The sequence below is a fragment of the Lingula anatina genome, chromosome 1 (assembly GCF_051362555.1).
Source record: "Lingula anatina isolate TDL-2025a chromosome 1, LinAna3.0, whole genome shotgun sequence".
Classification (NCBI taxonomy): domain Eukaryota; kingdom Metazoa; phylum Brachiopoda; class Lingulata; order Lingulida; family Lingulidae; genus Lingula; species Lingula anatina.
The window spans coordinates 63,701,083-63,727,976 of NC_141767.1; the positions used below are offsets into that span (position 1 = coordinate 63,701,083).

Sequence of the window (26,894 nt, forward strand, 5' to 3'; positions counted from 1 at the left end):
CAGACAGGTGTGTTATGCTTCAATTAACCTGCTTCAAACGGCTGCCTAAAAAACAGGAAAGAAACTCCATAACGTGAACTGGTTAGATAAATTAAACATCTTCCAAATTCCAGGATTCACTACGTAAGCACACTAGGTTACTCAAAGCAAATGCGTCCGGAAGCCAGTGCCTAAGACCATTTTACCTTTCCAATCCTCAGTATCTCGTAACAGTGTGGTAAGAGTCGCGCTTAATAACAGTGAAGTTCTGCATCCTGGATGATCCACATGGGAGTGAATCAGCGGTTAAAAGAAAGTTAATCAATATCATCGGTCACGAGAAGAAAACTTGGCTAGAAAACATAGTGGACCGTGAGCAGTACGCCGCATAGTACTAGCATCAGGATGCTTCTTAAACCAGGGGAATGATCTAATGCTGCGTAAGTCATGATTCGTATATTTCGATGCCTCGGGCGACAGCATTCGGATATTAAGTTCCGAAACCCGATTTTCTTAGAGGTTACTGAGCTTTACTTTAACAATCGACAAAAATGCTGGTTAAATTTGATGTTCTGGGTCGATAAGGGATTCAAAGCGTTTCAATTCACTCTTGAGTGTAGATACATCAGTTCAGTGTTGGCAGAAGCCTACTTAGATGTCAGCATCAATAAACTTAACAAAAATAGATGAAAAGCGATTTATCATCTTTAGATATCAAAAGAAATCCACCTAACATGCGAAAAATTGCGTTTCTCCTCTTCTGCTCTCGAGCTGTATTCCTAAAATAGTATTCGCATAAAACCATGTGTAAAATGGTGTCAATTTGGGGCGCCGCTGTTCTATTATTAGCATAATCCAGAGGGCCTCGTTTGAAGCCTAATTTGCTGCTTATCAGGGGAATAATGCGATATAAAACGATGGACATACATCACTTTATCATTTGGATTTATTTTTTAGGTATACACTACGCGTTTGAAAAGAGCAAGACATACTGCGGATGTTTAATATGATCAAAGCAGACCCATAGCGTTAGAATACGTTATGAAAAGACTGCAAGTCTTATTGCATTTGTGATCTGTTGAGATCATTTATGTGGGACAACAATTATATATTTTCCTCTGCTTTCTTGCTAACTGAAAATTGTTGTTTTACAAAGCAAACAACCCGGCGCGAACAAACGAACACCTGAGTGACGTCACGATCGACCAGAGCCCCACCTGTCTAAATTAACGGTTGGTGTTGATTGGTTGTGACATTTAGAGTGCGATTAACGGGCACTCCATGCTGGTGGACTTAGATTAACATTTAACCCACAGGACAACGGGGACACAACACGGACTATAGTTTAGAAGGTACAGCTGAAACTGAAACCAGAACTTAGAACCATGCTCGCCGCAGCAACGCTTCTCGCCACTTTCCTCTCCCTCATCACAGGTAAGTTTACACCAATGAATTTAGGGACACATCGCAGTTTAAGATACTAGAATAACGATGTAATTACATGATTGATGACAGCAAGGGGTCAATCTTCTACTGATAGCGTGGCCCTTGAAGATATTTAATGACAAAAAGTGGCATAAACTTGGTGATTTCACTTGGTTTTGATGTTTTAATGGGTACCATACGTTTGTGCTAAAGGCATGTAAACGAACATGAATGTGAAGAGCCAGGTATTTTCAAATGAAGTATTTAACCATTCAATCATCCAAGAGGAAACTGGAGTTTCGCCAGTGAATGTCGACAGGGAACTCTGAGTTGAAGCATTTGCTTGGGTGTAGTGTTTGTAAACCATATACAACTGTCGAATATTAGCTGCAGATTTAAGGTTCCTCCAGGTGTGAATAAATCGATCTGGGACTTCACTTACCTATCGAAAGCACGGTCTTGTTTATGATTAAAAGAAACAAAAAGGTCGCGGGACATGCGTTAACCAAGTACCTTAAATCAATTTCTTTTTGCGTTTTGTATGATATTTGAATACCTATATCATAAGTATTGTATTAATAAAATATTGACCGATTCCCATAAGACTTAGGTGTGGGGCTTATGGCAGGTTTAGAGCCTGGCACGGCGTTCTTCTGTCATGCTTGTTGCACCTCGGAGGTTAATTAACATTATTTGGCTGGCTTTCTTTTGTTGTCGTTAACTATGTCGTAGATGTCACCGGGCTTAATTAGCCAGATGCAACTTATCTACCACATAAATGCCAAGTTTAAGATTCCACAGTTACTTGTGTAAACTACTTTAGCTTCGTCTCTATCTTTTGATTACTGCCAAGAGCTTCTCCTCAACTTAGCAAAATATCGACGCCCATTTTAGGTCGTTATGAAAATAATAGGTTTTTTGGAGGGCTGCATGTTTTACCGGGCCAAAAATGAGCTCTTCATAAGGTTATCTCAAGGTAAACAATGGGGTGAGCTAATGTAAACTTCTGAGACACGGTATTGACATTAATTTTGAGCTATTCGCGCATGTCTGAATCATGTCCAAAAGTATTTCTGTCATCAAAGAATATTTATTTTGGTAATAGTACATATTAATCGACACGGTTACTCCGAGGGAATGTTGTGATTGTTACATATTTGTACTTGCTATGTAGCACGGCGCGCATAAATGTTTGTATGAGAAGGGGTTTATTTCCAAGTTCAAAGTGAATAAGAACCCATTCCTCATGATAAATGTGTTGGTGTACATGTCTGCGGTCGAAAACGAAAGAACCTTGGGTTGATACCATTGGTAATGAGTAGTCGTTTAACACTTTTATTACTATGTTGATATAAAAAGAAATCACTTTAAACTCAGGTGGACAAACTTACGTTACCCTTTTAAATTTAAAAGAAGGCCATTCGCTATCTAGCTATATGTACCGCTAGGCCTTTGTGATTCACTCAAAAAGCTTGGTCATGTAGAAGTAAATATTTGCAAACAATAACAAGCTTTGAATGATCTGTTACATGAATCACCGTTGACATAAAATATTAGGAAAATTAACAACTGCCTTTTGACACAGCGTTCATTTCAAACCTCCCCGAATTTCTCCGTTATTTTCTTTTTAAACCGTATCTCAAATTCTAAGCCTTTGGAATTTTTTCTGGAATATGATTTACAGTTAAAGATAGAAGAACCCACTACTCAAGGGGGGAAAACAGCCCACGGGATTGTATTCCCGCAATCGAATTACTATAAAATAACACGGTGGGTTTTATCTTTAATTCACCATGAAATCAATTTGTCAATGCTATAAAATATGGTTTGATTTATATAAGACGATACACTTGTTGGAGAGATTAAAGTGTCATTTTCGAAAACCTTGACGGCTTATGTCCCGTTTTTATCATCCTTAAGGGAGCATATAGCCGCGATTCAGCCAGTTACAAATTAGATTTTATCGATCCTTGGATCGGTGGAAGATAACCGCGAGGTAAATCGAGGAAGGAATTAGACAGAACAATGGTGGGTCAAATTGTATCGGTATGACCGGCTCTTTTGCAATAAAAAATATAAATGGTGCACTGCGTTCCTTGAAAAAATCCACCGGGCATATACTAGGCTGCATGGTTTAATATCCTTGTTCGTGCGACTTTTTTTCTTTTCAGACGATGGCACACTCGGCAATAGGGAATCGCTCATGATTAACCTCTCCTGCAGCGTATGCCATTGGCCTGGCTTATCATTCGGGTAATGATAGCATTAGTATTGCCAAGTAAAACCGTGACTGGTTCTTCCAATCACGTTAATTGCTATGGTTAGGCTTATTAGACAGAATCACTAAATCCCGAAAATATTGAAAGCAATACGCATTTTTTCACTCTACTCAGTGTGGTGTGTTTGAAGTTGCGACAAGATAATGAATTGAAAGTCGCCCATTTTTTAACTGTCTATAGCTAACCATTATCTAAAATCTCACTTCAAATCCTGCACCTGAACTATTGAAAAGCTGTCATGTCTATTGGGCACTACTTTGAGAGTTTCTCCGGTGTGTACTTTGGAACAACGTGCTTATAGAAGTGATAAAAACTACCGCACGCTGGGACGGTGGTATTGAATTATGCTAAAGAAACTCTCACAAAAGATCCCATACTACTTTTATCACATCCTCCGGGATCCTAGAAAATTTCCGAGTCGGATTTCACAGTGAATGGCGCGATTATTGACAACTTACTGAGTAAAACCTGCAAGACAGTTAGGGACATTTCCTGGTAATTACCAACCCCCTCTCTCCAACTACCCTTTGATTACATCCTAGTAACATCTGTCAGGCGATTTCCTTAATCAACTTAGCTAACATCAGGATAAATATATCTATGGTAATCAGGCAACATCTCATTTTTTACCCTCCTCTCGATTTCCTACTGTCGCTTGACAAACTGAAAACACATTATTCTATATTTGTTTGGAGTTGCATCTCTTCTTTTTCATCCAGTCGTTCGTTATAAACTAAACGGTATGATGTGTTGTTAAATACTTCAACTGGGCATGTCACGTGGCATCAGTTGATTTGACATTCGAACAAGAACTTATTATTTAGATATTTGAAGCGGATTCAAGCTAGGTTCCATCGTTTAGGATGCATATGTGTGAGAAACTAAGCACTGAAGAATGCCCATTTCTTGTTATTGTTTTATTTCTTTTCATATGTTATGTGCAACTTGAAATTAAAGTTTAAATAATGTAGTACTGCGTCTGTGCACGCCCTAATATCGGTCTTATGGCGATCATCTTATTCTTTATTGTGCTCCATTTTCAAATGTCTTTAATTTTCACCATCACAGCTGTACTTCCCACAGACATATGATTGAATGGAAAAAATATCCAACATAGCCATATTCCTATTTCGTTATCGAGACAACTGTCTTAGACGGGTTCGATGTAGCGTCGTGTTCTCTTCCACTTAAACTGGTAGTTCGATAGCGGCCCCATCGATAACTTATAAAGCACCATCAGTGTCGCCATATTAAAAAATTCACAATACCACGTTGGATTTTCTCATACATTTCATGCCACAGTGCCCTAACTGGACGTATGTTTTCTGTGAGATATGGAACTGGAGATGGAACCGATCGATCCCGGGCTTTAGTCGCAACCCATCATTGTTCTGTTCTCATATTCTGATAATCAGATTTGAAGCGCGACAGGACTTTATAAAAACACTTCTTTTATGCAACCATTGATGATAATATTAATGGAGAGAGATCAAAACATCTAATACATGGCAATGATCTAATAATTACTATTTTGTTCCTTTCTAAGCCGGGGCTGTCACGTATGTCAAAGCAAACCTAATTTTACCTTCCAGATACATTGGCCGTCATTTTCGAACGAGAAAACGTATTACATAATTAATCTGGATTTTACCAAATCGGATCAGCATATACATTAATTTTAATTTGAAACTTAATGATCTGGCCAACAATACGGAAAAGAATTGATTAGTGCATTCAGTTTCTCTTTAAGTATTTGCTTATACGCCAAGAGCTACTTACAGAGTAATGTGTATTAGAAATGTCCACCCTTGCCTAATACTATAGGTATGGATATATGTTATCCTTTTCTTGGGAAATTATATGTTATAGGGTAAGTATTTTATAGTTAAAGCGTCTGAGAAATAAAACTGATGGCATGTGATCTTAAATAATCGCACGTATATAAACCACATGTCAGGGGTCAATATTAATTATGCCAACTGTAAAAAGCTATGGATGCCCCCGGCATTCGGACAAAAGGTCAACATGTTGTATTAAGTTTATTTTTATGGGATGGACCTTGTTTTTATGGAAAGTCTCGAATATGTCCAATAATTTCATGTTAAGAAAGGGAAAATAAAGGCACCTTAAGATGTTACCTCTGGCATGTTTTGGATCCCGATGATACTGTTTAGTCTTTTCAAATATTCGTTGCGATATTATTTTAGGGGCAAATGTAATATTTGTGATGTGCAATTCTATTGGTGATGTATAAATTTTCAGTCTTTAACACAGATCGAACTAAACCGTGCGAATTAAGCGTCCGATCAGATATGTGCATTCAAATGAATGCGTGCAAGTCCCTTTATTTTGAAAATGCTTTTTGATTTCTTATTTTGTTTTTGTATGTTCCGATAACTTCAACGGTTTAAAGCCACTAATGTAATCATTTGTTCAATTTTTAGCTACCTTCGCCGCTACTACTGTGGCTGTCAGTACTTCCCCAGACGCAACATCAGGTCTGTTAGAGGGGGCAGACGCACAGCTCCGATGTTTTGTAAACCTGGACCTGACGGACTATGATCTTAAAGTAAAATGGGTTAAAGAAGTGGATGGGGTCGAAACCGTCATTACATCTAATGGCGACTTACTGGTATCTAACTCCAGATACTCCGTACATAGAACAGTTGGAGAAGGATTACAAGGGATTCTCGACAGAGGCTATTATCTTAACATATCAGGTGGGAGACTCATTTTTATTACTGGGATATTTCTTTTATTCCTTTCTTTATATTTATAATTATTATTGCTATAATAATAATAATAATAATGATTATTATTATGGTTGCTATTAATAATTTTAGATCACAGAAATATCGGGATCTTTTCTTTTCACTTGGTTTAGTCACCCTGGAGAGTAGAATTAAATAAAATAAAACGATATATGTCATATCAAAACACAGAAGTAATCTTTTGTAGGCGTCAAGGCCGTTGATGCGGGAAGTTATTTTTGCAAGGCTGGACCGAGAGTGATACAAACAGTACTTAGGGTCCTAGGTAAGTATAGTGCAGGTACCAGGGCCCCGTATCTCGAAAGCATCGCGTTTTGCGAATCGCTATATCAAATAGAGGCTACAGTGTATTATATGGGACGAGTATGGGCGAGTTATGGAATCGAGACGCTTGCGCACGGTCGCAATGCGCGATGCTTTCGAGATACGGGGCCCAGTTATCCTCAAGGAAGGGTCCTGTATCGTTATATATGTGCAACCTTCTTACTGTAAGTTTAGAGTTCCTTTGGCTTCTGTCTGAAAAAAAAAGAGAAACTTAACTTAAGCGACTTTTCATGTTTACTACAGCCCCTACAGATTTTAATCTACATAAGTAAACTTCGTTCACTTTGGGCCTATTTCAACTTTTCTCTTGCAAAGAGACAACGACATACAATGAAATGTAAGATGGGGGGAGGGTGTTTTAAAAGCCAGTCTAAGACGTAATTAAGAAGTTGAAAGATGAAACCATTTGCTAAGCCTGGTCACCCCGATGATATTGACATGCATTATCAAAATCAATAGCTTAAATGATTAGAAAAACATGGTGCTTTTATCTGCTATTTAAAGAGGTTCAAATATACTGAAACATAAAGGTTGGCAAATCGGATTTTTATCTGAGAACTTTGCTGTAAAGTTATTTCACAGGTATCTGTTACTGCTATTGCAATTATTAAACCTTTTTTCTGTTTTAATTCTGTGCACTTTCATTTTATCAAGCTTCAATGAACTTGAATGGTTTACAAGGATCTGCGTATTTTGTTTCATACTCCAATATGTACGGCTCTTTTGTTCGATAAAAACTGTTTCGTAAAGTTCTGTGGTCTTTATTTAAATAAAACAAAAATCCTAATTCTAGCCCCAATCTCAAATTTAACAATGGCATCGTACAGCAATGGAGAGACTGTTACAGTGGACGCAGGGACGACACTGGACCTAAGTTGCACCGCTATGGGCAGCACGACAAGGCCCGACCTAGAGGTATACGTGGGCGAAACCGCCGTGACCAAACAGTTCTCAATTTACCAGGCCGCAGTGGCATTCCAGGATGAAGGTTTGACAGGATCCACGTACACTGCGACTATTAGCAACCCAACGTACCCTATCAACCGTAGGGACAACGGAAAACGTCTGGCATGTAAAGCAACAGTGGAAAGGTTTCCTGTGCAAACGTATTATATTGAGCTGGACGTTAAATGTAAGATTTTTCTTTTAAATGCGTGGAGGCCCGATTTTCGATTGTAAAAAAAGGTTCTGTAAAATGACTTCGTTTGCTATTTTTGAAGAGAAATTTCATTAAATTTTGCCATTTAAAAAACCATACTGATTACCATTGAATTTTTGGATGAAATGAATCATTTCTAATTAACTCCCATCTTATTCGCTCGGTAATTGTTGGGACCAACAGATGGCAAAAGCAATTATACACAATACAATCGACTTTCTAATTGCAGTTCCCCCAAAAGTAAACTGCGAATCCGACAAACAAGCAATAAGAGGAGACAGCGGAATGAAAGTTGTTTGTCGTATGACGGCTAATCCAAACCCTACCGAAATATACTGGTCCTTGCCAACTGATGGAGAGACAGTAGGAGCACAAGAAATGAAAAATGGGTTGGTGGCAACAAAAAACGTAAGTAAAAAAAAACGGTACTGTGGGCTGCTCATTATCCGGTGCACACTTTACACTGCAAGGCCACGTTCCAGACCCCCCTTGTTTAGATTGGTGTTTTTCTTCACAATTTTTTACTTTTCCAAAATGTCAGAAAAGCACTGGAAAAACACCTGGCTGTCTCAAATCTTGGCAATCAGTTCGTCCGCAAGAAGCCCTATGTAATCAAATCTAATCTTATAGATGAGCACCCCTTCTTTTTTACCTTCTGATTAATGAGCGTTTGTTTCTGTAGGATAAAATGCTTATTAATCAAACAATTTAAAAATGGGCCTTCAGTTCTTTTCAATTTCCAACTTTCTGGTGCAGAAGTTCATTAAATCTTTAGTATTCATTAAATCTTTTTAACACAGAAAGCTTATTCACAACTAAGGTGCGAAATGCAGGCAGAAATCATTGGTGGCCAAAAAAAGTGAGTTGAAAGCAAATAAGATTGATTGTAATGTGGAACTCAACCCTACCCAACTTGGTACATTTTCATGAGAAGATAATCTGAGACTGGCAGGAAATGTCCAAATAAAAAAAAATTCTAAAATACAGTCTTTATATTGTAATATATCTTTGCTCTCATCTCTATCTTTCAATTATTTCAGCTGAATGGTGATATCACAGAATTTGTACTAAATATTGACAAAATAGACAAAAGTCATTTTGGTGAATACACTATTTATGTGAAAAATGAAAAAGGAGATGACATGGGGAGAATATCCATACTGGAAGGTAATAGTAAGTAGACCCTTTCCCTACTAGATCCTGCATGGTACAATAGATGTAGACTCAAAATTAGAAGTGCATGCATATTTAATCCAAGTGAGAAGAATCAATAGAGGTCATAATGAGTCCCATCAATACATTACATGTACTATCCACCAGATTGATGTACCCATGAGAGTGAGCAAGTTAACCTCTGCTTTAGTCACAGAGTGTGTACTGCAGTGTTCCATTAGAGCTACCATTAAGACCCACCACTTGTGAGAATCACATAAAATAAAGTTTACACTTACTTGAGCAGAATGCACCATTGAAAAAAAAAGCACTTCGATGGTTGTTACTGTAATGGATTGAACCTTGAACAGCACCGAATTCAATATAGTTACCCTTCAGAGGAAATTACTTCTCTTATCTCAAGAAAATCGAGTTAGGTAAAAAACCAAATTGAATTTGCTGTTCAAAATTGGAGTTGACATTAGACAGTTTATACTGAAACAAATCTATCTATGCTCATATCACATGATATCAATTCAAATTTGTTTTTAACACACAGTTATTATATTTTTTGCAGCACCAAATGGACAGACATCATCAGGCTATCAGTTCCTTCCACATTCTCATCTACAACTTGTTCTTCTACTCGTGACTGTAATGTTAAGGTTAAGCCATCAAGGCTGATCAATACTTTGAGCTGTAGTTCAACTTGAAAACATGGAGGAAATGCTAATCCATTTACATGGAAATAAGTTATTCAAAGGTTCATAATTGCCAGAGAAACTTTTCAAGACATCAACTCCCACCTAAACATGTACAGTCTTGACAGACTGCAGTACTTTAAATAAAATTACATTATCAGCTTGGATATAAACAGTGGAAATTAAAGTGCTTCGAAAAAAGAAGCGTAAAAGCTAGAGATTATTAGGCAACTATCTTTGCATAATTTTCTGAGTTGAATTTTCCATTTTTTTCAAGTTAGGTGGTCAGAGGTAGATATGTGATATGCCATAGATTTGAGAAGCAAAACAGGGTGAAAAGTAATTTTTAAAAATTCTCATTGTAATATAGATATGACATGAACCCTTTCATCCAATAAGGCTTGTGGTTTTAATTTATATTCAATTTACAGCTGACCAACTGACAGTATTGGTCTTTAAAATCGAACATCTTTAATCCTTTAGATTACACACTAGGCCTTCCAGCAATAGATCCAACTTGTCTCAAGGAAACTGTCTTTAACTGTAGGATATACACCTACCTAAGCATATGACTGCTTCCAGATAGTTCTGCAGGTCAGGAACGTTTTTAAATTGAAATTGAAGATGTACAATCAAGCTATGCAAAGAGCTTTACAAAACTAAGCCCCTAGAAAAAAAATGGTGTATATTGAAGAAATTAAGTGAAGTGATCAAGATATGAATTATGAAAATGACACATTTAGGCAGTATACCACCATTTAATGCAATGTGGATGTTATGGGTCCTACAACATTTTTCATATGTCTTTTAGTCATTTGGGTTTTGACATATGTCATCACCATGTGAAAATCATTAATTATATTAAATAATGTGTTTGCTTCAGTGACCTGGTAGGAAAGGGTTAATTCTAATCTTTATGTTAGATCGAAATAACATGTTTTCATCAATACTTTGCCCACAGGAGATAACCGATATTGTAGTGATACACTTAACATTTCGAAAGCCTCTGCTGACCCAACAGAATATCACATCTTGATTGCCACTGCATTCTAGCAAAGCTTTCATATCTCATGTAATGTAAAAGGACAATTATGAAAGATCTGAGTATGTGATTTAAAAATTATTTATGTAAATTCTTTTCATTTCACCAATGGGGAGATTTTAAAATCTCACAAGGCATCTGATAAATATTATGTTGTCACATTTATATTAATAGATATCTTTAGATATCTTAGAGGTAATTTCAGCTTAAGACCAGCACCTGAATGATGTCAGTCATCAGTTGTTCATACCTTTGTATGTAGAGAAATATACTCATATTAACAGAGATGGAACCCTGTAAACTCATAGATACATGAATATTCATCCACCATTTCACTAAGCAAGGTGGCACAAGTAGACTTGCATTTAAAAATGCATGTTAAATAATCATGGAAAGCTTTATCATCATCTATGATTAAACTCTTGTTGTTTCCTTGAAATTAATAATAATGAAAATCAATAAATAATATATTTGAGAAAAACTAGCTTGTGATTGCTTATATTAAGTACAGTAACTGTGCATAATGAAATGGCTGTTCCTTCTAGATTGTAAAATAGAGTAATTCAGGTCATATGTGGAACACCTGGTGGGAAAAGGAGTACATGTTTGCCCTCAGCAAATAGTTGTTGAAGTATACCTGCGGGCATGTGGGAGCTTTATAGCACAAAAGGATAATAATGATTTCATATTCCCTTCTTAATAACATGAGAGTTCACTTAAAAATTCTACTAGGTGACCTACTTGGGAGGGAACAAACTGGCCACACTAGCTGTAACCAAGATCATGTCGAACTTAAACTTAGACAAGGGATCAAAGATGATTTTTTTATTGTTCCCACATGTCAGATGTTGTGAAAATGTCTGTGGTTTTCTCAGATGCACAACTGTAAACTGTTTAAATGTCAGTGATGTTTTTGTACCATTTTTTACATCTTCTACCTAGTTTTATATTATCATTTCGTCAATTAATAGTATTGACATTTGCACATGCCATATTACATATTAGTTGCTCATCTGATCTAGCTAAGGTAGTTTAGTATAAGTTTTAAGACAGACAATGTAATTTTGCTTTTGTACATATCCTGTATTTTTAAGTCTGGACGTATGAAATGTGAATGTGATAGAATAAAAGTAATGATCTCTATAATCGGTAGATCTGTTCTTTTCTAAATGTGCATGCAAATCTACTTGGGAATTACAGACCTTTGATTAATACATACTAAATAAAATACAACCATAATTAAATTCATATTTCTTCAGTATTAAGTGGAGAGACTATTTGAACCTCATACCATTTGGCCATTCATATGTACTGTGGCCATAATTACCCTGTTTACAGAAAAAAGTATTGAGATTTGAAAGGAGCATTTGGCATTTGGTCAATTAATTTGATTTTGAATTCCTTAGAGTCACACAGGCATATCTTGGTAAAGATTTTGTAAATTTGTGGCTTAAATGATCGATTTTGAAACTAGCACAAATACCTTACTGAAAAAATTATTGTAGAAGATGGTGTGCACAAAGACCAAACAAAATACCTATCTATGTATGCATATCAATCATAGCAATAATGTTTTCAATAAAATGTCAATTGGTAATTGATAATTAAAATCTATAAAGGGAGGTTTAAAACAGCATCTCAAAATTTATCAAGCCATCATTCACAGTCAATCACATAAGAACGTGCATTTTATCTACTTTAATTAAATTATAATTACACTGAAATGGTTGCATTTACAATGCAGTTTGTGGCCACATTCAGAACAGTGGACTAACTAGTCTACGGGTCAAATATGGCAACCCACTAAAAAGCTTGCTGTCTAATCCGTTAATAGACACTGAATAGATTCCTCATGGAGGAAGTATTCAATTAAGTCAGCCACGTTTGACCCTCGGACTCTTCTGAATGCAGCCTATAATAATTATAATAATAATAAATAAATAAATAAAAACTTTTGAAATAACTGGCGAGAGGCCTTTTGTACCGGCACTAACTCAATTCCTTTGTGAGACAACATCACAAAACCTTGTGTTACTTACTTGCTACAGTATGTCTTTATGCAATTTGAGGATGGGGTCACTTCCGTATCACAAAAAACAAGGTCTGGAATTTTTCTTAATAACAGCAGACAATTTTGTCTTGCCTCTTTTTCGATGTCTCCAAGTAACTTCTTATAGTCACTGCAGTCTTTAAATCTGCCTCCTTATACATATTCCCAACACACACACACACAAACATAATGATAGGCAAATGCAATCTGAATTGTGTGCTACAATATATATACTTAGTATTATTTTCACATTTCACTTATTTTTAGCCTACCTGTGGTTAACTCCTCTACCATGCAGTTAAGCAGAGCCTATAGGTATGTGTATATTTACCATTAAAGTAAAACATGGATCCTCAATTGGGAATGCCAATTGTGTACAGATATATTAAACAGTGAATAGTGAATTTGCTTGAAAAGCATGTCATTTGAGTAAAATGTTAAAAAATGAAAACAAAACAAGGCTGTAAAGCTGTCAAGTGTAGAGATAAAAAGCAGAAAATAATGATGCACAAAATATGTTATAGGCACGAAAATTTACCAAGTCTTGCCGACGATGTGGTTGAATAATCGGAACAAGAAAAAAATTATGTCACATGATTTTGACGTTTGGACTAAATGTTTGAACCCAGAAAAATTAATTTTAGAATATAATTTTTTTCTTGTCGGATAGATTGGAACAGTCGAAATGCTTGGCACATTACAGTACTGCATTGAATTTGCAATAAATTCAAATGGCAATAAGCCACAGAAAATAATCTTGAGAAATGTCTTAGAAATGCCTCAATGAAGGGCACTTCTGAAAGAAATGAATTTTTCACTTCCATTTGTTCAATTCTCTCAATTGTTGAAAAACTTTAAAGTCAAATGAAATTTTGGATTTTTTTATCAGTCGTTCAAAAACGGTAAAAATTTTTAGTGAAAATGATGTAAAAGTGAATATCATCCACCTATTGAACAAAATTCTTACTCCTGAAGATTTTATCTTCCAACAGTACAACAGTTACAGAAGGTTTATTGTTTAGAATATCTTTTTAATTCTATCTCCTTACCAAGCATTTGCAAGTATACTTCAATTAAAGAACAAAACTGGCAGAAGTTAATGCATCAGGGAAATTATATGGTAACTTATATGCTATAATGTTTGCATCTTATAAATGTCAAACTCACTAATGAATCAGATAATGAAACAGCTGATAAAGGGGCAGTCTTTTCTCAAAACCAGGTGATTTGGGGATAAGCTCTGCCAAAAAGGTTATTTATACCTCTGTTTGTTAGTCACAAGTCTAACTCAAAAAGTTATGGATGCATGGGTTTTGATTAATTTTCAGGACAGAAATGGCCTAACTTAAAAGTGATTGTAGGCTTTAATGGTGATACAGATCACCATCTGAATTCAGGGATTTTTTGAAGATTTTTCACCATTGTGAGATAGGGTCAATTTGGTCATTTTGGCACTGGAGACAGTATCATGGGGGAAAACCACACTTGGCTGTCACCTTGATTGGTTAATCAACTTGGTTAATAAACCTAAAAACAACAAAAACTGCCTTTAGAACATGATACTATTCTACCACAGCGCATCCACAAAACCCCATCAAAATCGGTCCAGTATATTTAAACAAATTTAATATAACAGCTCCATATATCCCCAAAGAGACCATAACCTGGTCATTTATTATTTTTAACAATTTCATATCAAAATGTTGACACATCAAGTGATTAGTTAAGAAGTTCTGATATATAAGAAACAAGTAGAAGAAAAATGATTATTTTAAATCAGCCTACTCTATGTTTCAAAAATTTCTATGTAACAAATGTAGAGCATTTCTAAAAGAGATTACTTTCCCCACTTCAATTTTCCATGAAAAACCTTCGGGAAGAAAATCAATCACAGATTTTTTATCCATTTAAAAGCAGCAGTTGAAATTTTCTTTGTAATAGAGATAGCAATTTATTCCTCAAATGTTGTAAAGTAGTAGCTAACAAACTAATAACACTTTTATCTGTAGACACATAATGCACTCTAATACATTAGAAACAAAATAAAGGAAGATCTTTACATGAGAGTATCACACTTAATGTGATATTTAAATTCAAATTCAAATCAAGTCTTATTACAACAAATGTCATCAGCATAATCAGTCTGTCCTGATCAAGCATACAATAACATAAAAGGCACTTGTTAAAATAAGCCAGTTACTGTGTGACAGCTTTTTCAAAACTTAATTGTAGTATCCCGGTGTATGATAAAACATGCCAATAAACGAAATAAAATATCTTAATATCATTCTGATGTCAAGTGCAAAGCCCATATGGAGTAAAAACCAGGTTTACAAAACTTCTTTCAAACACTTTTCGATTCCAAAAACTAACAGGTCATAAATTGGACTTGTATAAATCCTATGTGGAAGCAATGTCTGCCCTAAGTAGACTAGTCATTTTATATTCATTCTAATCAAATATCAATCATTATAAACACATTTTGAATTCTCTACTGAAAATCTTAAAATCATTAAACTGATTTCTTAGACAGATGTAACATAATGTGTTATCCATCTAATTCACTTAATTCAGTGTATGTTACATGTAATCTGCTTTTAGGAAATCTCCAGGCCAAGATATAAGTGAAATTCATCCACTTTTTGAACAAAATGAATTCTACTGAAGATTTTAAAGTCCAAATGTACAATATGTTACAAGCTTAATTACTCAGAATTTCTGTTTTAACATTAAAATTCTTTCTCCTTGCCAAGCATTTGCAAATGCACTTCAATTAAAGTACAAGATTGGAAGAAGAAAATAAGCTGGTAAATTATTTACTACAATGTTTAGCACCAATGTTTTTTTTTTTTTCACTGTAGAATGTTTCACAGATAAAGCTTAAATCCTCCTGTCAGACTACAGAGAAATAATATGCACATACTTGTTTAGCACCAATGTTTTCCGCTGTTGAATGTTTCAAAGATAAAGCTGATTTTCTGCTGTCAGACAACTACCAGTATCAAATATGGTAGTGTCTTATTCATTTTTTCCAAGTACGTATGTTCTAAACTGCTGAGAAATATTTTACTTTGCGAGTCCTCTCATTCGGCTCAAAGACTGACTCCTGTATCCAGTACCAAAGTGGTTCCTGAATGAAAAGATTCAAATCTCAAACTTGATTCAAACATTATTATAAGGTTAACAAAATATCCTGGTGGTCCAGAGATTGTCTAGTTGTGCTTTCATTTTGAGATCAATCATAATCATCTTCTGAAGTTTGCTAAACTAATAACATATGCTGAAGAAGTCAAGACGGTGGGTAGGGTAAGACACTTGTATCATCTTGTAATCTATTTGTTTTCCTGAATGTGGACACAGGAGAACTGCTCCAATTTCATAAACCTTGCACAGGGTTTCATCATTTTTTTAAATATAAATATCTTGTATATCCACTAAAATGCTAACTTTTAAACATCACACTTACCAATGATTCAGATAATGAAAGAGCTGGTAAAGGGGTAGTCTTTTCTCAAAACCAGGTGATTTGGGGATAAGCTTGTGATATGCATCGAAAAAAGTTCTGCCAAATCCACCAAACATAGTAGCTATGCCAAATTCAAACTCTGCATGTCCATAAAAAGATGCTGGGTCAAATATCACTGCAAAGTGAAAAAAAAAGAAACTATAAAAAAGGCTGCATCTTCATGTATCGAATCTTTACTCCTTCAAATCACAATGACATAAAAAATTCTGAAATATTATACTCATATATGACACAGGCAAGATTAAAATCCAGGCAGATTTAAAATCTGCCTGGATTTCTATCTTGCCTGTGACGTATATATATATATATATATATATATATATAATTATATATATATATATATATATATATATATATATATATAATTTGAAAATAGAGTCCATTGTACTCTTGGTCCAAAATATATGAATAACAAAACTTTAAACTGGACATTTTTTGCAAAACTCAACTGAAATTTATTATCCACAATTGCTATCACCTGTTTGACATTAACAAGTTACATCTCAGCTGAGTGCAAACTATCCAAGCAGACAATGTGATTACAATATCTAAAAAAAGGAGGGATTCACATACATTTTCAAGGTACTCATCAAATTTTTAGCTTTTGTGCATACCACTAAACACCTGGGCCCAGTTTTATAAAGGACGTTTAGCACTAACCAGTGTTTAACTCTAACCAGACCTTAACAGTCTGTTAGTTAACTGACCTTTAAATAATTATTTAATCCAGTTAAACACTGGCCAGTTAACTAATTGGTTGTTTTCCGTCAGAAGACTGTATATGAAACACAATTTAACCATCTTTTAGTTAATGGGTGTTAGGAGAATTTATTTACTGGTTAGGCTTATCCACTGGTTAGTGCTAAACGTCCTTTATAAAACTGGGCCCAGGTGTTTAGTGGTATGCACAAAAGCTAAAAATTTGATGAGTACCTTGAAAACAAGAGGAAGAGTGCAATTCAGTCAAACTGACTGCACTTAGCCAGAGTCCCCAGAGAGTTGGGATGATCCATGTTGACCGATGTCATCCATGCAAAATCTTTCATCACTGCTGAGATAATTCAGAAAATATTAAGTAAACCTATCACAACTGGATTTGACAGGCAGCATTTAAAAATGTGACCTAAGTCACAAAGCCCAACTCACATGGGCCATCATCTGTCTCAGATACATTTCCTCCCCACAAATCACCATGCAACAAGGCTGGTTTAACCTCAATGTCTTTGAAAAGCTCTGGGATTTTTCTCTGAAGCTGAGGCCATAGTTCCCTCATTTCTTTGTCCCTGTACTACCAGGCAAGAAACGTTATACTGATTAATCAACTTTGTAGTGATATTCATAAGGTGGTATACAGACTGAATCTATGACTTTAAGGTTTAGAATAATCTTTTAAAAAGGAGTGAATGGTAATAGTTTTTCTTGCAATCAAATTTTGCAACAGAGTACATATCACTTAAAGATTTATCTTTTTAAAAAGGGATATTTTAAAGACTGCACTGCATGACAATTTACCTCTTTCTCAATCATTTCTATTTGTGGCTTCAACTTCTGATTTGTAAAAAATGACTGAAATTAGAATTTTACAGGCCCTAAATATCAGTTTACATGACATGTAACATGCATGTAATGTGAATACAGCTTTACATCAGTTTTGAGTAACAATGTGATTATTTAATAATTTAATATCCCACAAAATGAAACATCTCTCCAACAAAGGCACAGTCACAGTGACTGTGATTATCTTATGACTGGAACTACTTTGAAAAACAATCATGGTTTGAAGAAAACATAATTTTTATTATTTGAGTGATCTGATTATTGATAGTTGAAATATATTCTATATGTACTTGTTAATCATTTTACTTTCAGATCAGTAATTGAACCATTTCTGCTGAACTGTTACTACAAGGACATCATCTATTTTTCTTACCACCCAGTCTGCATTCCATGTGTTGTCTTGTGGAATGTAGCCACAACAAGTTGTGATATCAAAGCCAAACATGTCAACATATTTGGGACCTGTGGATTGGTGGACTGAGCTTTCCTGTCTCTGTAATTTCTTCGCAACTTCTTCATTGTACAAATGGAGTCTATAAATATTCATTAATAATAATAAATCCAAATATATCTTAAAAATTAAGTTGAGCTTTGAAAAAATTAATAGTCAAAAGTGAATCTGAAGACAGCTGACACCCCTTTTCTCTAAAATCACTCAAGATTTACATAATTCGATTTAAATGTACATCTACAACATCTGGTGATTCACTGTCTGTTGACTGGCAATGATTATTTATAAAACTGCTTATGATCTCAATAATTTATAGTTCTTCATAATGATCTCATAAACTGATACCTGGCTAACTTTTCACCAAGTTCAGCAGCGAACTTCCCAGAATTCTTCATGTCCATGTATTCCATTACTAAGTATGCACCTCCAGCTGGGTTATCAATAACCTGGAAAAAATAATTTATCATTTAGTCATTTTTTTTTTAAATTTTAATATTTTTAACCATGTGTTATACAGTAAATTGAAAGAAATGCAATATTATGTCTTTCATATCTAATGTTACCTTGATAGGCTTTGGCACCCTGATGGTTTGGGTTTTGTGGATGGCATCTAAGCTCGCAAATTCTCCTTCAAACATCTGACGCGCCTGTGTTTGAAATTAACACATATAAGCAGTGTTCATTGTGTACACTTCTGTACTAGTATGTAGACAGAGGAGAACATTTCAAAACATAATTGACATATATACTTATTCAGGTTTTACCGTTCTTTAACAGATTAAAAGCAGCTAATAAAAGATATACTTTAAATGTAACAGCTGTGTTAGGTAAGAACATACAAGTGCATGTATTAATGACATTGTATTTGTGCTTTAAATGTGAAAAATCTACAGGGATTAATGGTGGAACTGTGAAGTCTGCCTACCCCTTTCTCACCATTCACTTTTACAAACACTGGTCCAAGGTCAGTGAGAAACCCCTCACCACGGCTGATACATCCCCCTCCAGCTCTTCCATGTGGCTTCCAGGTATTAGTGTTTAGTTCCTTCTTTAACAGGGCCTCCATTGTTTTAATAAATCGCATCCACTGGCTTCAAGTTTGAGATTCACTTGGTTGGGGGTTGGTGTACCTCACCTGTAAGGTCAATTAAAATAGCATAAAAATATACAATTTATGTCCAGAGACTCTCTTCAGGTAAAATATAAAAACTGAGAGACTCCCACTCTATCAGTGAGGTACAGATGAGGCCAAGAAAAGGTACATTAACTAGGCCATTGATAATTTGAAATGTACAGTACAGTACAGCACAATGCAATTTGACCTTCAAGGCTTCAGCCAGACACGTCCTCCTATCAGCCGGTTTGCAGTTTGCAGTTAATCAATGAAGTGCATAAACACATTGTTTATTTACACCTACTTCGGCTCTGTGGGCATTTAATTCGGTAGCTGCAGCACAAATGTACATTTGGTTTATTACAGTGTGTTTAGTAAATGAACGTTCTTCATCGCTTTGATTGAAACTTGAAACATGTCCTTTTAAGTGACCTGCTGCTTACCAGCTGGGAAAAACCTGTCCACGAATTGGTTACATATGTCACATACACACTGAGCTTATTATAAGATTCTACCAACCTTAAGAGGTCTAGATAAACCTAAACTGTTTACAAGACAACTCCAGCATCAGTCGTTCTGTTTCATTTTTGGATTCTGCTTCTTGAATTCGGCGATAGATGGCGGGGCTGTAGACTCGTCCAAGCTGCAACTAACTACCCGACGAGAACAAGTTTTTGTCAATATTCAAAAGAAAATGAAAGAAACAAGCCTTCATGAGAATTTGAAGGAGAACACTATTATGTATTCATGTGAAAATGATATATCTGATGGTTTTGGGAGAAGAATTATTCTGCTAATGAGATAATATCATAATTTAATCTCGTTTTAGAAAATATTTACATGTTTATAGAAGGTTAACGCAAGAAGTTATAACTTCTTGGTTAACGTAATGGTTATATTAATGTTGCTTAAGTTTATGTTTTATAAACATTCTAAATTTGAAAAAGAAAGCACCTTTTAGGATGATTTATTGTCAAATAGCGTCATTTCTTTGAGGCGGGGAAACTTCAAAACACCAAAAGCAAGATGAGTAAGCTCTAGTGGTTTAATTAGGCCACACTTTTTTATTTTTATGGATGACATCCTCTGGGTACACCAAAATCGGTGCGAGAGGGCGAAAAAAAAAAAAACAGTCCAAAAAAAAAAAACTGCTTAAGTAAAGGAATGCTGTCAGTACACAGCTGGAAACACAATTTTAACCACAGAAACACGTATCAAACTAACAATATGTCTTTATCCATGCTCTCAAAATATTAAAGCATTGTGAATACTTCGTAGAAATGTAAAAAAAAGTCATGAATTGATATACTTCATATTACCAAATCTATTTAAGGTTATTTCATGCATTCATTTGGTATAGCAATCAATAAAACAAATATCAATCAAACAGTGTGTCTTTATTTGTATCCTCAGAATATTAAAACATTTTGAACACTTCACAGAAATGTTTAAAAAATGATGCAAAGATATGCTTAATACTACCAAATCTATTAAAGGTCATTTCAGACGATGCCATTTTGTCAACTTCAACATACACGAAGCAGCTAAACTGTCAGGTGGCCTGTCCGACCATCAGCCCCCCCATATACCTCGACGCCCTTGTCGACCCTTTTTTCGCTACAGAAAACCTGGTATTAATGTGCTGCTTTATACAGAATGTCACAGAAATGTTTCGGCCGCCGCCAGCCTTTCGCACAATTGTAAAAAGGTGATATCTCCATGCCCAATATCAATGGCATACCAATCCAAAACGATGAAGCCCGTTCTCTTTATGACTTTTATTGTTGTGCAATTTGAAAGTAATCCTAGAGATGAATTTGACAGCAAAGTGGCCGCATTTCCACGTGGCGAAAATACGCATGCGCAGAAAGCTCATTTCCTTGCAAATTCAATAACAACGTTTGCAACAACCGACTTCGTTGGGGGCTGGGGGGGGGCTTTTTTTTTTTTTTTTTTTTCGGAGAACGGGCGAAAATCCGTGCGCGCGCAGGATGTCATCCATAAAATTAAAAAAGTGTGGCCTTAGGTGAAATCTATAAATGTAAGGTTCGATTCAAAAAGGTATTTCTTCTCTTCAGATATGATATTAGGCCTGTTGTCCATATTTCAATCATTCATTCATTTTAACTTTCGAACATTTAGTTCCAAACTTGATTTTTATTAATGAAATATAACAGATTCACGTGTTCGATATTCAAAATAACCTTCTAATACGCAATGATAACTCAATTTTTGTTTAGTAAAAAGAAAAACATACAAATCATTTTCTGGAGAAAATTTGTATATTTTTAGGTAGAATTATTTTTTAACAAATAAGTACTTATGATACGCCAAAAATAAATAATGTATATAACACACTGATAACACAAATACCCCCACCCCCTCTTACATCACTTTAATTTCACTTTTGGACAATTATGCTTCGTCCCCGTTACCGAGTTATGCAACTCGTTTCGGGAAACACAGAGGGCGAGTCTGCCATATTAATACGAAATGAGAGATGAAAATATTTCAAGGACCAATGGCCCTTATTCCACTGGTAATTTGTTAGATGAATTCGTAATGTTTTTTCTTCTTTTCACTGGACAAATGGGCATTTTGACTTTCTGTCTTTAAAAGTGGCTCGAGCTATTGCTCACCTAAAGGTTTTGAAGAAAGCACTATGAGATACCAATAATATAACTCCAAGAGAAGAAAAAATATAGTAACCTTTATTTCCTCCTATATTATATTATATTCTAAGAATTATTCGGGTACCAATTTCGAATTCAGTTGATTATCTGAAATTGACCATTCTAGAAAATAAGTTTAAGTCAAAATTTGTTTAAACAGCTTTCACGATAACAAGATACTTTAAAGGCGTTACAGTATATATTTTCAGCTGTCTTAATTTGTTCTTCGAAGGATGGGCAATTTAATCAGCTCCCCTAGTATCAGTTTTAACAAGTGACGATGTTCTCACGTATATTAAGACTTAGGACCTGATAACTATGTTTACGTTTTCTGTAGTTTAGGCATACAAAAATGTTTACAAAACTCTTCATCAAGGCAGGCGAAGGTATTATGAAACGTGAGAATAATATGCAACTGTAATTTTTTAATTAGCCTGAACCTAGCTAGTCTAATTCATCTTTTTTTAGATTTGTTGCCTATCTATTATCCCTATCTTTATCGTAATTTAGGTCACGAATTGAGCACTAGGAGCCCCTGCCCAGTGAAACTATCAATCTGCGCAGATCGATCCAGCTACGAGGGGACTCTCGCCGAATGCAATCAGATTATAAGATAAACACGCCTGCTCCTGATGGCGTTGAGTAGAATGCATAAAACCTGGCGATTGTGTGATTACGTTGGAAACAAGCGAAGGCGTGTCAATTAATTAATATGACTATGTACATACAGCGAGAGTCCCAGCGGAGTTGGATCGATCTACGTAGAACGACAGTTTCAGTGGGAATTGGCCCTAAGAACAGCGACCGAGAAACAGAATGATGAGATGTTATAGGTACTTACTGAACAAAAAGCTAGGTTTGACAGGCGCAGGCGACATAATCAAAAGCAGTCATTAGTAAAGGCTTCACCGGGGGAGCATGTTCAGTTTGCAGTTCGCAGTTGTAGTTCTCGTATTGTTTGGGGCAAAAGCACAAGTAAGAATAAAACAGACTTTGTTCTTTTGCTTAATTTCAAACAAAAAAGAAAAGCACAAGTTTCTTTTTTTCTCCTCAAGGAAACTTTGCACGACGTAAATGATCTTAAGAAAGTAATTTAAAACATTTAAAAACATTGTCCTATATTTTAAATAGATGTTAATATTTTAAGAAAAATGGAGATGTGCGCCTCATTGATGTAGTGCAAGGTTACGAAGCAGGTGTTGCCACAGGGCCATCGGGGGTTGTGCAGGGCTACTTCAATGGAAGATGGGGTTTTATCTGTGATGATATGTTCACGGGTAATAGTGTGTACGGTAATGGTGGACCTATAGTTGTTTGTAGGCAGTTGGGTTACCCAACGGAGACACCAGTTCACAGAACCACGACTGTCCGTAAGTACGGGAAACTTTTGGAAGTAATATCATGTAGACCTATCATGAGCTACATACATCTGTGTACTAGTATTGGCGGGGGCTTACCTTTTGCCTAATTTTCTATGACACTCATGCTGCCGTAAGCGCCATATTCAGTATGTGAAGGCCTACGAGCAAACAAAAATGTATTTTGCTGAACTAATATTTGACGAAAACAGTATTTATAAATGATCTCTTTAATTCACCGTACTGAGTAAACCTTTACAATATTATAGTGGCATACGTTACGTTGAATGATCGTATAAATACTATATATGGTTTTTAGATGGAGCAGGCGCAAAGATGGTGTTTGACAACGTGAAATGCAAAGGCACCGAGAATAATATATTCGAATGCGGATTTTATATTGCAACACCCCACAATTGTAAAGATAATGAAGCAGCATATGTTGAATGCGGTAGGTACAAGTACATGCACTCAGATATAAGAAAGTCTGCAAAATACATGCTGCCTGAAATCTTATCTTAAGATAACCTGCTGTTATATTGTATATGTACAACGTACATGTGTATCATAAAAAGAAACATCCAATAAAGCCTAAGATATGCATCTAGATACTAAAAGAAAAGAAGAACTTTCCATCTGACCAACTGTAAAAGAAAACGAATAGTAAAATTGGTAATTGGTTTTGCAATTAATTAGGAAAGACCTGTGTGAATCCACCGTGTCAGACTGGCGGGGGACCAACAGAGGGTGTGTCTGGAGGCCATGTGAGGAGAAAAAATGGATATTTTAATATCAAAATATTTTAAAAACAAATTCAAAAAGTCTAATTTATAAGAATCTATATTTCACATTATTATTGTTACCAAAGATAAATTTTATTACAATAGCACTGTTGGATGTATTAACATCATATTCCACTTATTTTTCATTAAAAAAGTTTATAATATTCATGATCATGAGAAGACTATTTCTTGATATACATGTGCATTTAAACATCGCATCAACGCGTATCACTGAAAAGAACCGAGTGTTTTTTTTATCTCTTTCACTAAAATAAAATCAGCTATCAGAAGTAAATTGTAAAATATATTTTAATGTGAGGAATACTTGAAGATTTTGTTTAAATACCTTTCAAGGTAAATGGAGATGTTCGCCTAATAGAAACTCTTCAAGGGCATGCAGCCGGAGTTGCTACGGGACCTGAAGGCGTTGTCCAAGGTTATTTTAATGGGAGATGGGGATACATCTGTGACGATTGGTTCGTGGGTCAAGGCGTTAGTGGTAACGGCGGTCCTAAAGTGGTCTGTAGAATGCTGGGGTACCCCACCGCCAACCCGGTGCATCATTCTGTCTCCGTGTGTAAGTGGACCATTGATAAAATTAGACCTACAGTATTTGAAAATATTTTGGGCAGTTTTAGAATATGAAACGTGCTTCTGTCGGTTTCGGTGTTTGGGTCTTTCTTTTTTTAGGTCTTCATCCATCAGTGTGATCTGGTATGATGGGTGCCTCCCTCCTTTGTCCACCGGATCTACCTGCAAGACCATCTCCTCATGTAAACTAAAAAAGCAATCAGAGAGCGCAGACCTCCGCCAAGGCAGCTCAATTCTCATTATTGATAATTAATAATTAAACATTAATTTTTAAGTGGATCAGCACCAAATTCGAATCGATTCTTACTTGGTTCACTTCCAACAGCTTCTGAAAATTTCATCAAAATCCACCCACAACATAATGTGGCTAACAGATAAGCATACGGATAAACGGAACCAGAAACAAATCCTTGGCGGAGGTTAATTAATGCATTTTTTTAATAAAGGTAGATAAACATAGAAATTTTAAGGATCTGCATTTATTTAGAAGGGTCTATTACTTCATCAAAAAATGTCACCCAATGACCACTAGTTCTGAAACCACTCTAGAAGGACTGGAAGTAGGAGGACTAGAAGTAGAATAATAGGGAATTAATAATTACGCAGTACATGTACATGTATGTATACACGTGCCATTGTATCTAGGGTTCTTTTCTTAATGCAAACTCCTATTACGTGGCACATTATCAAAGGCATGGACTGAAAATGATTTTTACATTCAGTCTGAACAATTTTTTCTTTAGATGGAGCTGGCAGAGATATGATATTTGACAATGTGCGATGCAAAGGAACTGAAAGTAGAATCTTTGAATGCGGTTATTTTATTGCATCTTCTCGTAACTGCAAAGATAACGAAGCTTCGTATGTGAAATGCGGTAAGTTTGTGCACGGATTCCAATAAACGCCGGGAATTCGGCTAACCATGGATGATTTCTTACCCTGTTAGGTTCCACATACGCTTAAATTATAGATTGCAACCTCCTGATGAAACGGGTTTCTCTATACTTCGGTCAGGCTGTGATATTAACTTGATGTGATTTATACAGAATATCAACATCTGTCGAAATGAAGCTTATATATATGCAAAAAATGATGCGTCCCCAACAAACAATTCTAGGACGTATTTACTATGACCATTTTATAACTCGAAAGAAAAAAACGTAACTGTTACGTCTGAAAATTTTGTGGCGTAAGACATTGTTTTCTTTTGCTATTTTTTTAGAGGCAACTTGTGGAAGTTCGCCGTGCCAGAACGGAGGATCTTGTTTGGCCATTGGAAACAACAAGTACAGCTGCACTTGCCCCACTGGTTTCCATGGCCCTGACTGTGAAATCCATGCCAATGAAGTGATCGGTTAAATTAGTTTCTGCACGATTCGGCTATTATACAAAGAAGATGGACATCAACTTAAATATCAGAAAATGAGGCAAATAGATCGTAATTGAGTTTGAGCGTTATGCACAGCCATCATACCTACCTGACCTCTTTGGACATACTTGTAATCGGCAAATAGCGTGTTCTTTTCAATATAACTCGCTTTATCTGTGTAAATGTAAGGTTCTTAAATTTATACAAATGCAAACAGTTGGTAATAATAAACGAACAGGGACATTTCACGATAATTTTTCAGGTAAAGACAATGTCGATTAAGAGTTTTGTAAGAGACTTCTAGCGACCCCTGTGGTCAGAGAGTAAGGATAAAAAATTGGTGAATATATTGGCTTGCTCTAATATTATGCAATTTTATGGCTACGACACGCAATCGTTAGTGATACGCTGCCGTTAAGTTATCCATGTTCGAAATGTTCTACGTGAATTGTTAACACATTATGAGTAGCCTACGTTTGTTAACGGCTCTGCTCTTACGTTCAGCGTTAATACGCTACTAGCACGAAAATTCATGCGTTAGCACTCCTATTGACGATTCTGATGTGTACTGTCTGCTCATCAGAATAGTCAA

The 26,894-nt window shown here is 35.6% G+C and overlaps 2 protein-coding genes across 4 annotated transcripts; one reads left to right on the plus strand and one right to left on the minus strand.

Annotated features, from left to right (window-relative positions):
- The first annotated feature begins 180 nt into the window (after positions 1 to 180).
- Positions 181 to 26,556, plus strand: LOC106151202 (cell adhesion molecule 4). 3 transcript variants are annotated; one of them, XM_087002164.1, is made up of 12 exons: positions 181 to 419; positions 937 to 1,413; positions 6,128 to 6,403; positions 6,642 to 6,719; positions 7,572 to 7,910; positions 8,167 to 8,345; positions 8,978 to 9,104; positions 23,880 to 24,011; positions 24,257 to 24,324; positions 24,697 to 24,919; positions 25,677 to 25,808; positions 26,156 to 26,556. In XM_087002164.1, exons 2-12 carry the CDS (start codon positions 1,365 to 1,367, stop codon positions 26,290 to 26,292), a joined length of 1,740 nt encoding a protein of 579 aa, XP_086858290.1. In that variant the 5' UTR covers positions 181 to 419; positions 937 to 1,364; the 3' UTR covers positions 26,293 to 26,556. The 3 variants fall into 3 exon arrangements, with proteins under 3 accessions (XP_086858290.1, XP_086858291.1, XP_086858292.1); XM_087002165.1 differs by having other exon boundaries at positions 1,136 to 1,413; XM_087002166.1 differs by lacking the exons at positions 24,257 to 24,324; positions 24,697 to 24,919 and having other exon boundaries at positions 185 to 419.
- Positions 14,526 to 20,204, minus strand: LOC106151239 (ketosamine-3-kinase). Its single transcript, XM_013524380.2, has 9 exons — positions 20,050 to 20,204; positions 19,342 to 19,551; positions 18,980 to 19,063; positions 18,762 to 18,862; positions 18,339 to 18,498; positions 17,921 to 17,974; positions 17,555 to 17,696; positions 16,349 to 16,523; positions 14,526 to 16,012 (listed from the first exon to the last, which is right to left on the minus strand). The coding sequence occupies exons 2-9, from the start codon at positions 19,498 to 19,500 to the stop codon at positions 15,949 to 15,951; spliced, it is 939 nt and encodes a 312-aa protein (XP_013379834.2). The 5' UTR covers positions 19,501 to 19,551; positions 20,050 to 20,204; the 3' UTR covers positions 14,526 to 15,948.
- Positions 26,557 to 26,894: the final 338 nt, after the last annotated feature.

Coding starts and splice junctions, on each gene's coding strand:
- LOC106151239 (XM_013524380.2), bottom strand. CDS start 19,500: ATGCGATTTATTAAAACAATGGAGGCCCTGTTAAAGAAGGAACTAAAC. Junction 19,064..19,341: donor AAGTGAATGGTGAGAAAGGG/GTAGGCAGACTT, acceptor TTTCAAACACAG/GCGCGTCAGATGTTTGAAGG. Junction 18,863..18,979: donor GGGTGCCAAAGCCTATCAAG/GTAACATTAGAT, acceptor TATTTTTTCCAG/GTTATTGATAACCCAGCTGG.
- LOC106151202 (XM_087002164.1), top strand. CDS start 1,365: ATGCTCGCCGCAGCAACGCTTCTCGCCACTTTCCTCTCCCTCATCACA. Junction 24,325..24,696: donor AGGGTGTGTCTGGAGGCCAT/GTGAGGAGAAAA, acceptor ATACCTTTCAAG/GTAAATGGAGATGTTCGCCT. Junction 25,809..26,155: donor AGCTTCGTATGTGAAATGCG/GTAAGTTTGTGC, acceptor CTATTTTTTTAG/AGGCAACTTGTGGAAGTTCG.